The sequence below is a fragment of the Hemicordylus capensis genome, chromosome 9 (assembly GCF_027244095.1).
Source record: "Hemicordylus capensis ecotype Gifberg chromosome 9, rHemCap1.1.pri, whole genome shotgun sequence".
Lineage (NCBI taxonomy): Eukaryota > Metazoa > Chordata > Lepidosauria > Squamata > Cordylidae > Hemicordylus > Hemicordylus capensis.
In genome coordinates, this window is record NC_069665.1 from 27755045 (window position 1) to 27773188 (window position 18144).

Consider the following 18144-nt stretch of genomic DNA (forward strand, 5'->3'; position numbering starts at 1 on the left):
CATAAGAGGCTGACTATCAGTCATATTGCCCAGCTCTACTATCGAAAGCTTTCCACATCTGTGCAGCATTGTTCACGTTAAAAGTACAAACTGCAGCAGTTAATTTCTAACCCACAACTGGTAAATAAAAGCCAATTCGCAGACAACCCAATGGCATCACCAGCACACTTGTGTCTGCGCATGGAACTCCTTGCCCACACTAAAATTTGCCAGTCTAAGTACAAGAAATCGGATGGTGTCAGTTTCCATGTGCATGGAAGGAAGAGTTGTAGCTCAGCTCATGTTCTCCACACATTGTAGAATTGTGTGGGATCTTGTAGATGAGGGACAACTGCCTTGTGTGGGTTGCATCTCTACTGTGCGCAGAAGAAGGTTGCAAAATTGGGGCAAACACAGTAGACTTTGGTAAAGGTAAGGTAAAGTGTGCTGTCAAGTCGATTTCGACTCTTGGCCCTCACAGAGCCTTGTGGTTTTTCTTTGGTAGAATACAGGAGGGGTTTACCATTGCCTCCTCCCGTGCAGTATGAGACAATGCCTTTCAGCATCTTCCTATATCACTGCTGTCTGATATAGTGCCAACAGGGATTCGAACCGGCAACCTTCTGCTTGTTAGTCAAGCATTTCCCCACTGCGCCACTTAAGGTGACTTTGGTAGGCAGAAAACAAAAGTCCCATATATTAGCCATGCAAACTTTATTTTCCAGTGATTTCTCAATTTCCCACTGCTAAATGAGCAAAGAAGCACCTTTTCAAAGTGGTGATGATTCTCTTATTTGAGTTAAGGGGAGAGCAACTGACCCAATCCATCCCCAGCATGGCATCCCTCCAGTGGTGGTTGCCTTATGTTTCTTTTTTTTAGATTGTGAGCCCTTTGGGGACAGGGAGCCATTTTGTTTATTTATTTATATCTATGTAAACTGCTTTGGGAACTTTTGTTGAAAAGCAGTATAAAAATATCCGGTGTATTCCTCTTTTTAAACTTTACTTTGGTTCCTTCTGGGATTCATTTTTTGCTTCCAAGAAGAAGACGAAGAAGCCTTGCTGAAGATGTGCAGGTTTCCTGCTTCACTCAAGTTTTGCAAAAAAGCAGAAGAAGAAAAAACCATCCAAGCTTCATTTGAAAGAGAGACCAATGTGCTGATCTGAGGGCAGTGCAGCTAAATTTGGATTGCTAGAAGGAGCCAAGCAGTCAGAATTTCTGGATGCTGTTGAAAACACTGCCTACAAGCCATAACACTCAGTTCCTGGCCAGAGCCTCCTTGATAGACTTTCTCAGACAGAAAGCTGTCCAAAAATGCAAAGACTCAAAACAAGACAGAGGCTGACAGGTTTCTTTGAGGAAGGCCTACAGAGCATTGTTGATTTAACGGGCACCTTCCATTCTGCCTGGCCTGAACAATAAGTTGAGTCTTCTGCTGTTGAAGTGAGTGGGAATTTTGCCATTTGTTTCAATGGAGAACAAGTACCATGGGAGACAGAACTAGCTCAGCACGTTGCAGTAATTCCAGACAATGGGAGAACAGCAGACCTTCTGGTTTCTATTCACAAGAAATTACAGGTGTGGACAAGTGCCCCCTGGCATGTGTTGTCTACTGCTGGATCCTATCCCCAGTACAAGCGTTCCCACCAACTTAATTACGCTTGCAAATGCAGACCTTCTGGCCATAGCAGACTGGTGGAAAATGCTTCGCGAAATCTCTTTGTTAATCTGATTTCTGAAGCCATTGGTTGAAGAGAGAGAGAGAATTCATCAGGGGGTGCAACTCACACAGCCGTGCGGGAGATGCCTGCTGTTCTGGTTGTGTATTAAAGCCCCAAACCAGAACCACTGACAAGGCAGGCATCTTCCTCATCCCAAAATAATTCTGCACATGGTCCATAATGGTCCCTGATTTCTGCTGAAGGGCATGTAACCAGAGAGACCGGAAGTAGGTGAGGAGGAGAGCTAGTCTTGTAGTACCAAGCATGAGCTGCCCCCTTTGCTGAGCAGGATCCACTTTGGTTTGCATTCAGATGGGGGGTGATATGTGAGTACTGTCTGCTGTAAGAGATCCCCTTTAGGGGATGGGGCCTTAGCTCAGTGGAAGAGCATCTGCTTGCTTGCAGAAGGCCTCGGGTTCAATCCTCCTTCCTGAAGAGCCACTGACAGTCAGTGTAAACAGTACTGCGCTAGAGGGACTAATGGTGTGACTCCAGATAAGGCCGTTCCCTATCTTCCTATGCAGAGGGGACCATAGTTCAGTGGCTGAGCATCTGCTTTGCATGCAGAAGGTCCCAGGTTCACTCCCTGGCAGCATCTCCAGGTAGGGCTGGGAGCAACTCCTGCCTGCATCCTTGGATAGGAGCTGCCAGTCAGCGTAGACAAGACTGAGCTCGATAGACTGACTCGGCATAAGGCAGCTTCCTATGATTCTATGACTACAAGATCAGATGAGGCACTGAAAGAGGGTGCTCGATCAATCCCCTACATCTGCACTATCGATTTGAACTGATTTGAAACTGATTTAACTTTTGTGGATTCTCTCTCTTGCTCTCTTTGAAGAAGCAAAACCATCACCACCTGATAATTGTAGATTTATGCTTGTGTAATCCCTAAATTGCAGCAATGGCCGCTGGATTTGAGGGCTTTTAGGAGCATTAGAGATATTCACAGAGAATAAGTCTACTAGCAGGTGTTCACCAGGATAGCGGAAAATGGAACATCTGTTCAGAGGCAATATAATTCCGAGTACCAGATGCAGGGGACAGATAACAGGGGCCTCTTTTCATGCTCTGCTCGTGAGCTTCCCAGCGGCATCTGGTTGGCCAAGGCTAGAAATCAAATGCTAGTCTAAATGACTCTGGATCTGATGCAGCAGGAGTGTGTATGAGATCTTTAGCCTGTTCGTGACATGGCATTTCCCAGGATTTCGTCGTTCCAAGGAGAAATGTCTACAGGAAGAAATTCTGCATGCAACACAATTCACTCATTTATTTCACAACCACAAGCCATGATGGTGGCCATGAGTTGAAGTGGCCTTTTCAAAGGAATACAGGAAGAAGTCCCCAACTTAGAAATGGGTTGTGTTCCAAAAGTCCGTAAGTCAGAACACATTTCCCCATGGAAATAATGTGATAAATGGTGGTGAGGGCCCCAGGCTAGCCCGCAAAAGCATCGGAGAAACCCTGGGAACAGGATGGGATGGTATACATAGGATAGGGTACATATAGGGTGGAATTGCCAAAACTTGAACAGAGGTGCTTTCTGTGACCAGAGTTCCACCCACCCAAAGATGCCCCTTCCCCTTCTCTGCAGGTCCTAGACCTTCAGGATTAGTTTCAGGAATGTTCCCTTGTGTGAGCTTACTTCTGCTCACACAAGGTCTGGATACAACCCTGTCTTCTTTGTATACTAAGAGATCAGTACAGAAGAAACAGACTTTTTATTCAGAGCATGTTGCAGCCCATACAATAAATGTTCAAGTATATAGCACCTCATGTTCAGAAACATGTTATGGTGGACTAGTTGAAATATTTCATTACCCTGTCAGAACACAATACTGGGGTAAGATTTTCTGATAGACTAGTCTGAAATTTTTCATTATCCTGTAAGATTTCGATACCAGAGGGAGCCTTTCTGATGGGTAATGTTTTCTGATAGACTAGTTTGAAATATTTCATTATCCCCATCAGATTTCAATACCGTTTTCAGGTGGGTAATGTTTTCTGCTGGATTAGTCTGAAATATTTTGTTACTTGTCAGATTTCAATACTGGGATAACCTTTTTGGTGAATAATGTTTTGTGATGGACTCACCTGAAATATTTAATTACTCTTTCAGATATCAATACCAGGGAAAGCTTTTCTGATGGGCAATGTTTTCTGATGGACTAGTCTGAATTTTTAAATTACCTGTCAGAATAAGTCAATATGTCGGCGATGCAATGTGCATATTAACTCCAAACTCTCAACAAAAAGACATTTTTATTGTGCAAACAAAAAACACACCCTAAAAGTTGGTAAACATCAAAACATAAGACGTTTCAGTGTGACACACCATCCTTAGTTAAGTAAAACAAATGAGCACAAATGAAAAACTTGGTTCTCCAGCTGTTAAATTCCTTAGACATGATAACACGCCATTCCCTGACTTCATCCTTCACTCATTATCTCTCCGCCAGTCAGGGAACTGTGTGTTATTACCTGTCAGATTTCAAAACCAGGGTAACTTCTTTTGATGGGTAATGTCTTCTGACAGAATCGTCTGCATTTTTAAATTGCCTGTCAGATTTCAATTCTGGGGTAATATTTTCTGATGGATGTTTTTTTGAAGGACTAGTCCAAAATATTTCATTACCCATCCGCTTTCAATACTGGGGCAACCTTTTTCTGATGGGTAATGATTTCTGATGGAGCGATGTGAACTTTTCCTTCTCTAAGCCAGAAGCAGTGATACATGATTGCCATGCTTTCTCATCTGACTTCTGGTGCTGGATTGTAGTGCACACTGCTTGGTTACTGCTGCTTTTAAAATGTAAATAAATAAATACCCACCGAATTGTTATTTCCTCATTCCTTGCAGACACGCATGCCCAAGTCACTCTGCCTCAAAACTTGAAGAAGGCCAACTACATCATCCCCATCTTGGTGACAGATTCTGGGAAACCTCCTCTCACTAACTATACAGAACTGCAAATAAAAGTGTGCTCCTGTTCAAAATACAACAGCAAAATGGACTGCAGTGCATCTTCCTCCCTTCACATCAGCATGGTCTTAATCTTCGTCGCGCTCTTCAGTTTATACGGTACGTCTTCTTGGAACAGCCGACCATAATGTTGAGTTCTTATTTCAAAGATGAAACAGCCTCATATTTAGGAACCTCAATGGGCCATCTAGCCTGATTCTCTTCTCTTCCGACGGGCTCTCTGGGGCTTTGGGTATACTTACCCCTGCTCCATCCCCACGTCCTCCGATCCTTGAACTGTAGCTGCTGAGAACGGAACCTGGGGCCATCTGTATGCAAGGCATGTGTTCTACCACTAAGCTATGGTCCTTCCCTAGTTAGCCAGGTTATCCCGATACTATTCCCCAAGCTTTTGGAAGCAATTGCAGATAAAAAGGAGGAAGCCGTTCCCCCAGAATGGCTCTCAGCCTATGGTTCAAGTCAACCCAACTCTAGGTTCAGCACCATGAAATGAAAACAGGCCCCTTGCACATGGTGTGAAAGCCTCATTCAGAGGGAGAAATAAAAGAGGGCCGGATAGTGCAAAAATAACAAGCTAAAGCAGGGGTTCCTAACCTTTTTTGTGGGTTTCCTTTTCACCTACTGACCACCCAGATCCTCAAGCAGTAGATATGGACCCCTATCCTATTTATAGTTTTATAAATTACTTTATAACAATTTAGTAATTAATTATTATTAATAATAATACTTATTGTTAATAATATGGGAGAATGTATCATATTGGATTATCAACAATATTTTCTGGGAGCTTCCTTTAATTATATATTTAACTTTTCATGGACCACCTCCCTGGACCTCAGGTTAGGAACTCCTGGTCTAGAAAAAATCTCCTGGCTCGCCCTATCCCTTCTATTATTTAACCAATCAAGTCTTTTGCCAGATTTCTGAAAAAATCTTCAAAATGCCCCCACCATTGTGCAGCAAAACTGGCATGTTATAAGTGTCTGTTTTTGTCTAAACCATTCTTACCTCATATGTGCAAATGTTCTTAAAACCCCCATAGAAAAATCTCCTGGGTTTTCCTCTCTCTCCTGCTTATTTTGTCTGCCAGATTTCTGACAATTACAAAAATGCTCCCACTTTGTGCACGAAAATTAGCATGTTGCGAGGGCTCCATCTTGTTGAAAGCACTCTTGCCTTGTAGGGGCTTGATGTACTTAACATCAAATATTAATAAGAAATGTCCCCTCTGGCCACCACAGAGGTCAGCTTTATGACATTCCTGTGCAGTTATACACATGTCTGCAAATGGTAGTAAGTCGGTCTCAGCTCAATAATTGTTTACACTGAGAATTAGTTCAATAAAAGGCCCAGGAGGGATCTTCAAAGATTAACCAGTTTAATTTAATGCCAGTTAATAGACAACTAATAGAATCACTAATTTTATTGCGGGAAGAGAGCATAGCAGTCTTTCCATTAGAAAACCAGTTATTGGCCCACATTAGTTCTGAGTTGTGCCACATCCAGGTACATTGGTCAACTTGAAATCATCATAGCTAAAGAAGGTGGTTATCTCTGCGACTTTCTACAGGTATAATTGCCTCCGTAATGAGTTATAGGGAATCAGTCCAAAGTGCTAGCGAAGCAATTTAGCCCTGGGTTTGCTACACTGCCAAAATCTGCCCATTTCACATCTGGGGTTTTTTTGACTTCACACGTGGAGGTATTCATTTTATAACCGCCATTAACTTCAGCACAATATCTTCCACAGTCCAAATATTTATCAGAATAATCAAAGATTATGATGCTGTAAAAAAGTAAGAGACCCTTAATGCATATTGAGCAGATGATATATCCCCATTGCTCGTGGCAAAGTTATGGGCTTAATTTTTATAAAAATCCCCGACGTGGCTGGTTCTGCTCTTGGTGCTTAGACTTTATGAGGCACTTATGCCTGTGAGGTAAATCCCTCCGTCAAGTGAGGGTTCTCCCCCCTGCTATTCATGCCAAATTTTGTGGATGTGTGCATACCGTTTGACAATCTGGAGCCAAGGATAGATAGTGCTATGAGTGAGCTATTCAGGATGACTATGGCCCCAATGTGAATCTCCTGCCAGAACAAAACATCTTGGTATTATCATTTAAATGGGGCAATTATTATCTAAGCTTGGAATTTGTGCCTGTTCAGGAAGTCGCTGAAATGATATGTTGGCTGGTTGCGTGGTTTCCCCCCCGTTCTTGAATGAGTTTAACTGCTTGAAAAAATGCAGCGTAGCAGACAGCTGCAGTATAGCATATGCAGCTACTGCCTATAGCGAGAGAGGGAACAGATTCCAGCTATCGGAAATTTCTATCCAGGATCAAAATGTGCTTCTGGGTAAACAAAGTGGCTATATGGGTAAACAGAGACTTTGGGAGGGTGAGCATCCAATATATTTCTGACCCTAGGGTCATTCCCTGCTGCAGAAGTGTGGCCAAAAAAAGGGTGAAACAGAGCTTGACAAATCACAGGTGCCAGGGATGCCTAGAAAGTTAACTGTGGCACCTAGACTAGACTAGATAGAGTTATTTAATATACTCTTTTTATTTATGTCAGACAGCCCTGTTTCTGCTCTAAGTGTGTTGCTTGTAACGGGGATAAAGTCAGTGGTAGAGCATTTGCTTTACATACGGAAGGTCCCAGGTTCAATCCCTGGCAGCAACTCTAGGTGGGGCTAGGAAAGACCCCAGTCTGAAAGAAGACCTGGAGAGATGCTGCCAGTCAGTGTAGACAATATTGAGCTAGATTGACCAATGGTCTGACTCAGTATAAGGCAACTGCCTATGCTCCACTAAGTCCATAATTTTTTCAAGTGCCCATTATCTGGCTCATTTTTGGACAGGCACCTAGACTCCTGACCCACACCCCAGCCCCAAAATTGTCAAGGCCTGCAGTTAAAGAAAAAGGGAATACCCTCCAACACCGCCCATCCAGACAGCAATTTCTGTTTGCCTGTGGTGTTTAGACAAAACTGCTTCTAGGGCTTTAAAAGGTAATAACTAGCAGTTAAAGTAAAGGTAAAGTGTGCTGCCGAGTCGATTTCGACTGCTAGCACCCACAGAGGCCTGTGGTTGTCTTTGGTGGAATACAGGAGGGGTTGACCATTGCCTCCTCCCACGCAGTATGAGATGATGCCTTTCAGCATCTTCCTATACCGCTGCTGCCCGATATAGGTGTTTCCCATGGTCTGGGAACCATACCAGCAGAGATTCGAACCGGCAACCTCTGGCTTGCTCGTCAAGTCATTTCCCGCTGCGCCATTAGGTGGCTGTAACTGGCAGTTAGATGGCCCTTAGAACAAACTGAGCAGATGCATCACAACAGCAGATATCTGAGAAGATCAGTACACACCTGTCATCAGGCTGGCCACACTGCATTCTGCACTAACAGCAGTTTCCAAGCCATCTTCAAAGGCGGTCCCATCTAGAGCCCGCTGCCATTGTCTAGCTTCCCTTCCAGCTGCGAGAATAACCATGCGATTTTGCAACGAGCTCTATGTGAACAGCTGCTTGGGACTTCTAAAGTCAGGCTAAGCATTAGGAGAGTGTTCCCTCTTTCCAAGGTGATTTAGGGGCCATCCGGGTTTTGTCAACGACAAAGTTGGACTTCGGTAACACTCAACTAAAATATTCTTATTACCCTGTTGGAAAGGGAAGAAGCAGAGAGTGAGCTTGATGTGATGAGCTTAAATGGGTTTTGTGGACTCTGCATTGAAATTAATTTGTCAAACTAAGTGTGAAAGGCCTCAGGTGGGCTGGGGAATGGCATAGCGCACAGATGCCAGGACTGTGACTGCGAATCAGCTGCAAAGACAGCCTTGTATTTAAACACCGATTAATTTTCTCCAGCCATTTCTAGCTGAACTGGCAATCCTCAGTATCACTTCTCCCTTTGGGACCCCCCATTCCCCACCCCCTGGTTTGAGCCACAGACCCAAAGACCTGAAATGCAACGTGGTTTCGCTTTATTTAAAACACACACACACACACACACACACACCAAGTCTCCCATTCATATGCAACCAGGGCAGACCCTGCTTAGCTATGGGGACAAGTCATGCTTGCTGCCTCAAGACCAGCTCTCCTCCCATCAACAAACACACTAAGTAAAGAGAGCAGACAGAACAGCTTGGTGGATTCAACATACTCCAGGAGAGTGAAACCTATCTGCATGTTCACTACATTATCGAACAATATTCCATGGACGTCCCATTCCTGAAAATGAGAAAGAGGCAAGGCAATGTTGCACCGCAATTTATACCCCACCCCGAAAATTCAGCCAAAAGCTCTTGCTGGAGAATTTGACAGATGATTTCCAATATGAAAGTATGGTTTCTGTTTGCAGCCATACTGAGCCACTTTGAACCCATTTCTTTAGTACATTTTTATCCCACCCTCCCAGGGAAGCATACTGATACTCAGGATGGCAATACCCCCTTTCATCCTCTCAACAGCCTTGTGAGGTAGGTTACACTCCAAATATGTGGTCACCCAGTGAGTTCATAGGAACATAGGAAGCTGCCATAGATTGTCAGACCATTAGTCTATCTAGCTCAGTATTGTCTTCACAGACTGGCAGCAGCTTCTCCAAGGTTGCAGGCAGGAGTCTGTCTCAGCCCAGTCTTGGAGATGCTGCCAGGGAGGGAACTTGGAACCTTCTTCTGCATGCAGATGCTCTTCCCAGAGTGGCGGCTCCATCCCCTGAGGGGAATATCTTAAGCCAAATTCTGGGTTACGGCTCTTGTTTCACACGAGTATACCCCTCAGGTTCTGGCAACCTCATCAGTTGTCAGGTTAGCCAGGGAGGGATCACAGCACAAGAGACAGTTCACATAAGCATTCAAGAGCTAGTTCCCTCATCCTGCAAAGTTCACAGCCAGCACTTTAGAGGCATCATCAGAGCCAGTTCAAGTAAGCAGCCAAAAAGTGGTTTTCTCACCCCGCGAAGTTCCAGCGGAACACTTTCGAGACATTGCCGTGTCAGAGACAGGTAAAGTTCAAGCTCAGCACTTTTTAGAGGCATCACAGTATCAGAGAAAGTTCAAGCAAGCACACACAGGGGCATTCCCTCACCCCACGGCTGGAGTTTGCAACACTCCGTCCAGATTACTTAGGTGGCAAAACAAAAATGAGAACAGCATTGGAGTTAGCAAAAGCTAAGGGGAATGGCTCCAAAAGGAGACCAAGCCTCCACTATGCTGGCAAAAGCTAAAGACACACACACACCCAGCCCCAAGGAAAAACACACAAGGAAAAGCCACCAAAACAATCCTCCAGACTCCCACGAGAGCAAATAGAGAGGTTGGGGCATTATTTCTGAACCGTGAAAAATGCAAATCCACAAATACTGGAACAGCAGATAACCAGATCCGCCAGTGTGTGTGTGTATATGTGTGTATGTATATTTTACACACACACACACACACACACACACACACACACACACACACCACAAAGAGAGGAGGATACAAACGATGAAAAAATGTGGAAGATAAGTGTTTCCATAATCGACAAATGCTTGATCATTCGGAAATATGACTCCTATATGATTTCTTTTTTAAAAAAAAAAACCCCAGCGAATTCTCAGAGGTGAAAGCAGCACTTGACAAGATTAAACCTTGATGCCTTCTGTGGCATATATCCAGGGGCGGCGGGGGGAGTTGAATATTCCCTGGTTTTGACAGAGCTAAATTACTGATTTGTAATAGACTGTGTTTCTTTTCTGGGCGGCTTATTAATGTCAGATGTATGACTGCAGAATTCATTTTCTGAATTGTTTTAAAACAGTCTATAGCTGAAACTAGCCAATAATTCACAGAAGATAATTTACTTGACAAATTTTGGCTGTTTCTTTGCTGGCAGGGGAGGCCACAGAAAATCACAGTTTCGTCCTCTCCAGTTTATCCATTTTTTATCTAAACCAATTTATCTCCTTCCCTTCACTGGGATGCAGTACTCAGAGTGTGATAATCCCAACTGAAACCATGTTGGTTTGGCTTTAGATTTGCCAGAAAGGTCACGTCACATTCTGTTTTGCTTTTGTGGCTTCATTTCTCTTCCTTGATTGAATAACCATATTCGCTGGATAAGCAGGAATCTTTCTAAGGCTTATCTTGGAGATGCCAGGGAGGGAACTTGGAACCTTCTGCATGCAAGCATGCAGATGCTCTTTCCAGAGCAGCTCCATCCCCTGAGGGGAATATCTTTTACAGTGATCACACATGTAGTCTCCTATTCCTATGCAACCAAGACTAACCCTGCTTAGCAAAGGGGACAAGTCATGCTTGCTACCATAAGACCAGCTCTTCTCCCTTAGACCAGCTTTCCAACCTTGGCTCTCTTGCTCCTGTTGAACGACAACTCCCATCATCCCCAGGCACAATAAACTGGGGGGAACTGCCATTCAATAACGGCTAGAGAGCCAAGGTTGCCCAACCCTGATCTACAGGATAGAAGAATTTAGGGGTAGTTGAAGAGACACAGAACCTGTCTTATAGCAAGTCAGCCCATTGATCTCTCTGTCTACACTGACTGGCAGTAGCTCTCCAAGGTTGCAGGCAGGAGTCTCTCCCAGCCCTACTTGGAGATGCTGCCAGGGATTGAACCTGGAGGCCTTCTGCATGCACACCCCTTGTAATATGATTACCTGAGCTGGGTTGGTGTGTTAGAGAAGATTTCCTTAGAGAAGCGGAATCCACTTCCTACCCAAATGGAATTTTGAAATTCGCATGCAAAGCAGATGCTCTACCATGGAGCTTCAAGCCCCATCCCCTGAGGGGAATATCTCACAGTGCTCACACTCGTAGTCTCCCATTCAAATTAAAACCAGGGTGTATCCAACAGGGACAGTTCATGCTCGCTACCACACGGCCAGCTCTGGGGAGTTCCCCAGGTCAGTGGGGAATTGTGCGTCCAAGAGCACGCCAGGGCTTCCAGTGGATGCTCCAGTGCCCTCTTGTGGATGCTCTACGGGGATCTATCACCCCTTCTCCTCTCCAATTCCCTTGCCGTTTTGCCTAGCTAGGCCCCTGCTTTGCACCCGCTGGGATCTGATGAGCGTTGCTTGGCGTGTTCAGCCATGCCCTTGCCAAGCTTGATCTCAGCCAGTTGGTTAAGTGTTTGCTCTGATTATATCCCATAAAGCTAATATTGACATTGGGTTTTACGAGTCTATTGGAGCTGGAGCTGCAATCTAATAGCTTGGCTTTGGACATTTAGAAAAATTATATCTACAGTCTGCATTTCCCCTTCCACAATGAAGGACCTTGGAACTATTTTTACTCCAGCCCCTGGGAGCCAAGTATAAGTGTCATTATCAACTGAGCAATTCAAGGGACAAGGCAACTCATCGTGTAAGTTAGATGTTCAGCCTCCTGTCTGTGGTGCTTGGCAGACTTACGAACGTTGCTAGTTTATTCACAGTTTTCCGAAGTGGCACCAAGAGTTCATCAATTCAAGTTCCGTCTATAGATGGGTTGAGGGATAACATTTTATTCTTCTAGGAGGGCTGGAAAACCAAGACACTCTGCACAATTGTGTTTCCTGTTCTGATCTGTAGAATAACATTCAGGGGAATCATGCCCAATACTTTCCGATACGCAAAGACTGCTATTTTGTCTTTCCTTAGTCTTGTCTTCGCCAGCTCACTGGGATAGAACCATAGCTCAGCAGAACAGCATCTGCATGCAGAAGGTCCCAGGTTCACTCCAGGTTCATTCCCTGGCAGCATCTCCAGGTAGGGCTGGGAAAGACTCCTGCCTGCAAACTTAGAGAAGCCGCTGCCATTCAGTGTAGACAATACTGAGCTGAACCGACCAACGGTCTGCCTCAGTATAAGGCAGCTTCCTAATCTAAAGTGATTGGGTGCCTGTTTATAGCGGAACATAGCTTAGACTAGACTGTGAAGGCTTACAGCCAAATTATTTGGGGTTTTGCAGAGAATGTATGTCACTGATGGTTATTAGTCACGATGGCAATATGGAACCTCCATGTCCAGCAGCAGTATGCCATTAAATGCCACTTGCTGGAAAGTCACAGTGGGGGAAGGTTAATGCCTTCATTGGGGACTTCCCAGAAGCATCTGAGAAAGTAGCATACAGTCTGATCTGTTGGTTCTTGTTCCTTATATATTTCTATTGCAGCTGTCAAAGAAATATATTTCAAGCAAAGCACGCTGCTAGTAAGAAATGATAGGCTGTTAATCTGTTTTTGTAAATTCACATAATTCCCTAGTTAGAGAATCTCCAACATCAAATTTGATTTGAGTAATAGCACAGTGATATTAACAAACAAATGCTTTATCAACTTGATCAAATTCCTTATATAACCCAATTTGCCTGGGAGGGAAACAAACAAACAAATTATTTAAAACCAACCGCAATAACCATCTCGCAAACGAGTAACAATCACCAAGGCCTTCCAAAGCTTCCTGTGTATGCTCAGAGTTAAACGGCATATACATAGAGCCGTTAGCAGTGGAAATGCATAAATTAGATCTTGAATTTGTTGTGCATGCTAAGAACTCTTGTTCCATTTGGGAGTGTAGTTTCCATATGGCTCAAATAAGTGTTATAAACTATAATCTAATGAAAATCATGTCTTATTCCATCACTCCTTCCTATTGCTTTAAAGCAATGGTTCCCAGCTGGGGGGTCTTCAGATATTGCTGAACAACAACTCCCACCAGTCTCAGCTACAATTTATTGTGTCTGGGGGTGATGGGAGTTGAAGTTCGGCAACATCTGGAGGCCCCCAGTTTGGACCCATCGCTTTAAAGTGGAGCAATCAGTGGCCACTGCATCCACTCCAACACCAAACTAGCAGAAGTTAACCCATATATTTTTAAATAATAATAAAGGGTAGCATACAAATGAAGGCTGCCCTCACATTAGAATTTGCATGCAATTATACTTGCTGATCATCCCCTTCCATCTGCTGTCCCCAAGCTTCCCAGAAATATATCCCTGAGATACATTCGGGGCAGCAGAGAGAAGGGACAAAATGGGCAAAAGTTGTTGCATGTACTAAACGTCCTAATGAGAGGCCTTATCCAGATGCTGTCCCATAATAAAAATACATCTGGGGTGGTGGTGGGGATTTAAACACATTACATATGTTGGCTAACAACCAGACTAAGTTATTTGGTACTTATTAAGGAAGAGTCAGGACTGCACCACTATAGGGTAGATAGTACTAATCAGGTTTGTATTATTATACAGTATGTTGGTCAAAGACTGAAATAATACTACTACTCAAGAGTTACACAGGGCCCTGTGGCTGTCTTTGGTAGAATACAGGAGGGGTTGACCATTGCCATCTCCCGTGCAGAATGAGAAAATGCCTTTCAGCATCTTCCTATTATATCGCTGCTGCCTGATATAGGAGTTTCCCATAGTCTAGGAAACACACCAGTGGGTTCGAACCGGCAACTTCTGGCTTGCTAGTCAAGTCATTTCCCACTGCGCCATTAGGTGGCTCGTATATTAACAAATCTTAAGGTTAATTTTACAGGATGTACCAGATAAAGAGAGCCAGCAGAAGCCAAACTGGGCAGTATTGCCTACCCGTACCTCCCTGCATTTCTATGTCCACAGGATCAAAACCTGCATAAGTCAGAACATTCTGTAATTAACTGATACAATTGCTTTCATCCCATAGTTGAGGTGGTAAAGTGGTTTGTATGTATGCTGTGATGGTCTTAGAATCAAAGAGAGGGTGTGTCATTTCAAATGACACATGATCATCATACAGACATACCTTAAACTCATGAAGTTTGGCTTTTCTTTGTTGTTCCTACATTGCAATGCAATGTAATTAGGTATGTATATTCAGCCTTGTGCTGGGGGCAGAAATGGTGGTTATTTGTTCTTTCTTGTTGGAGCATGGATAAGACTAAACCTGTTGATGTCTGGGGAAACCTGTGACCTGGGAAAATGACACACACAGTCATATAAATAAATGGTAGATATTGTGAAGGAGACTGGTGTTTTATTAGGGATGGTACTCAAATTTTTGAAAAAGTGAAATTCAAGCCATTGTTCCTCCAAGGGAAAGCAATTCCTGAAGAGGTTTCTTCACATCCCTGTTGGAAACAGAAATATGGAGTGAAACATACTCCAAAAGGAAATGTAACATCTCAGGATCCCAGAATGCAATTTGAACCCCTGCTTTTTGCCCTCACCACTTGTTTCTCAAGCAGGATTTCTGAAGATATACCACTTAAGGGCTTTAACCAACCAACCAACCAAAATATTTGATCTTTGCTCCTCTAACCTTAAGCCTTCATAAATAATTGCTTCTCAAAAAGGATAATTCAGTGTGAATTGCTTAATCATGTGCAAGTATCCAAGTCAGCAAGACCTCCACATTAGTTTTTTGTTTTTTAAGAATAAAAGTAAAAAAATTGCTATCTGCTTGCTAATAACCACACATTATTACTCATCACTTAGGTCTGTAAGAACTCCTGACTTTTGAAGCTAGTTACTAAGTTGCCGTGGCAACAAGCAAAGGAAACACACCCCACTCGGAAGACCATCTTTGACTTTTCACTCCTCAACCTCGGTTGCTCCAGATTTCGGCAGACTGCAACCTCACGTCATCTACCCTTGCTGCACGATTGCATTTGACGAAAACTCTCTGGCCTCACTCTGGTTTACCAATGGACTCCTCTTCCAAGACTGAAGGCTGGCGCACGATTGCTTGCCAAACGTTTTAAAAGACCACCACATCTACACCTGATCTCGCGGGAGCAGAACTACAGAATGACTCCATTTCTCCCCCCGTTCTCTGTTGACTTGTTGCTATTCAAACTGTTTTAAAAGAAAAATTGTCTGTGGGTTAGTATTTGTATATGTATGAGTGTATGCATATGTATATATATTTATATAGAGAGGAGAGATATACAATAGGGTTAGCTTTTGTATGGCATTCACCTTAGGCTTGTGGTCAATGGGGCAGCACAGAGACATGGTTAGATGCCCGAGAATCGCTGAACCCTCTGGATGTACATGCAAGGGTTTTACCAAAAGGAGAATAGATGATGGTGATGGTGATGGGCCTGTGTGAGCTAGCCACTACAGAGGCATCGACTTTTTAAGATGTCTCCTGTCATCCACTACAAGGTATGTGTAATTCGTTCACACACCCCGTCCATGTAGAAGACTTATTGTCTTGTTTTCAAGGGCCTCTAGAAGAAAAGGCAACACTTCACAATGCCTGAAAGCACTGACTCCTGCTTGACGGCTCATGTATATTTAGATCGTTCTGACTTGTTTTCGATGCACCCTGGACATAATAAAGGACTGGCCTTTAGTGTGAAGCAACACAACACAGTTACTTTGGATGGGGAAAACCCCAGCGGAGTGGTTCTTCACGGCCTCTATGAGAACACAGGAAGCTGCCTTACACAGAGTCAGACCACTGATCCATTTTAGCTCAGCAATATCTACACTGGCTGGCAGAGGCTCTCAAAAGTTTTAGGCAGGAGTCTTTCCCAACCCAACCTGGAGATGCTGCCAGGGAATGAAGCTGGGGCCTTCTGCATGCAAAGCAGATGCTCTAGCACTGAGCTATGGCACCCTCCAACTCCCTTCTCTGCTCTAGTGCATAGTACAGTGAGTGGCCTATGTCTGCTGGGGCTGCAAGAGTACACACAAGGGAAGGGGTGTTGACCTCTTTCTCCCACTTGTGAGCTTCCCAGATGTACCTGGCTGGCTGCTGCTTGAAGCAGGATGCAGGACCCAATGGGCCTTTGGCCTGATCCAGCTGGGCTTCTCTTATATTCTTATCTAGCTGGCCACTCTGGCAAACAAAATGGTCGACCTTTGGTCTCATCTAGCAGGGTTCTTTGTATGCTCGCTCTTCAGATGATTGGTAGGAGCTCATGTGATTGAATGTTCCTCACTCCTAAAAGGAATCCTCCAAAAAGGAAAGTTACTTCTCAGGGAGAAGAGTTTTGACCTATCCTTTCCCCCAACATGTTAATTTTCTATGTGAGGGAATGGGTGGATGTTGAATTGAGAAGTAGCCAATCACACAAATCCCTACCACTGGAAGTGGCACAGTCCCAAAACCATCTCACTGAAAATTAGGCCTCTGGGACTCAGTTTAGAAAAACCTAGGGGAAAAAATAGTAGTCATAATCCACCCCTTTTCACCTTCAGATTATAAACCTTTCTTCATTCTGGCACCTGGTTCCCATTATCCATTTTTGGATAGATAAACATCATCCAGATATACAAGTTGGCCAACCAAAATTGACAGTCTTACCTTTTTATGTTCTTCAACCATGAGTTTCTTGCTCAACGCCTGTGAAGCTAGCTCTTCTTAAAGTGACACTTGAGCACACCTAGGAAAAAAGTTATTATATAAATATATACATATATATATATATAATTTGTTTTGAATATAGTATATATACATACATACACACACAGGTACACACACACAGTTTTAAACGAAAACTAACAGAAAAATAATCACACTTGTTTGCAAACTATAGGGATAAAGAGTGTTCATTATTTACGAATATGAATCCTTTTTAAAAACAGACACACAATTGCTATTTTGTGAGCATGTAAGGTAACAGAAAACGTCTAACTTTATCATCAAGATTATCATCTTGTTAATAAATTGTAAATGAACCACTAAAGCTCACACCAAATCAGCAAAAAAACCCAGTATATTAAGTGACAGATTTAAGTGGCTTTTAATAGAATTTGGCAGTAACTAGGGGTAAGGTAAGTGTCTTAGATTCTTTTAATAAAGTTGCTTATTTAAAATTTGAATTGCAGCACTTTCTTATGCAATAGAATGTCGCAGCTGTATATTTTGGGTTGGATTTTTTTAACAGGACCTACACATCAGGCTGTATGTTAAAGCATTTCCTTCAGTGTCAAACTTTTGTTCCAATGATAGCTTTTTCAAATCATTAAAGAAATCCAACCATACATTTAGTTTTTCATACGGTTACACCAGATAGCAAATGTGCATTGGCAGGAAAACTCCGCATAATAGCCTCCTAACATTGTTTTGTTCCATAAAACATGACCGGTCATTCTAGGAGGGCTGGTCATTTTTTAATATCAGAACTTTAAAATACTAGTGTTACATGGGGACTTTTTACTCCCACTCTTTGAGCATGGTATTAAAGCAGGCAGTTTCGCAAGCAAGTCACAAACACAGGCTTAATCCAAATAAAAATGTTTATGTACTGAATACAAGCCAAAAGGCTTGGCTATAATGCCAACGAGAGGATTCCCATGAGACTTGGACACAAAGATGGATCTGTGTCCAGACTCAATGCTTTACCTCTCCTATAAGTATACAGGAGAACCTCATCTTTGTGGCTCCGCGTATCCACAGGGTGTCTTATTGACACCCGTTTCCAGTATCCATGGATGCTAATGGGTTGAAATCCACGTATCTGCAGTTGCTAGAGAGTC

The 18144-nt window shown here is 43.4% G+C and overlaps 1 protein-coding gene across 2 annotated transcripts in view; it reads left to right on the top strand.

The window, feature by feature from the left end:
* CDH13 (cadherin 13) overlaps positions 1-17649 on the top strand; it is a 625583-nt gene extending 607934 nt beyond the window's left edge. For both annotated transcript variants that reach the window (XM_053270621.1, XM_053270622.1), the window contains 2 exons: positions 4562-4783; positions 15151-17649. In XM_053270621.1, the coding sequence (XP_053126596.1) occupies positions 4562-4783; positions 15151-15158 (230 nt within the window). In that variant the 3' untranslated portion in view covers positions 15159-17649. The remainder of the gene's footprint in view (positions 1-4561; positions 4784-15150) is intronic.
* The last annotated feature ends 495 nt before the right edge of the window (positions 17650-18144 follow it).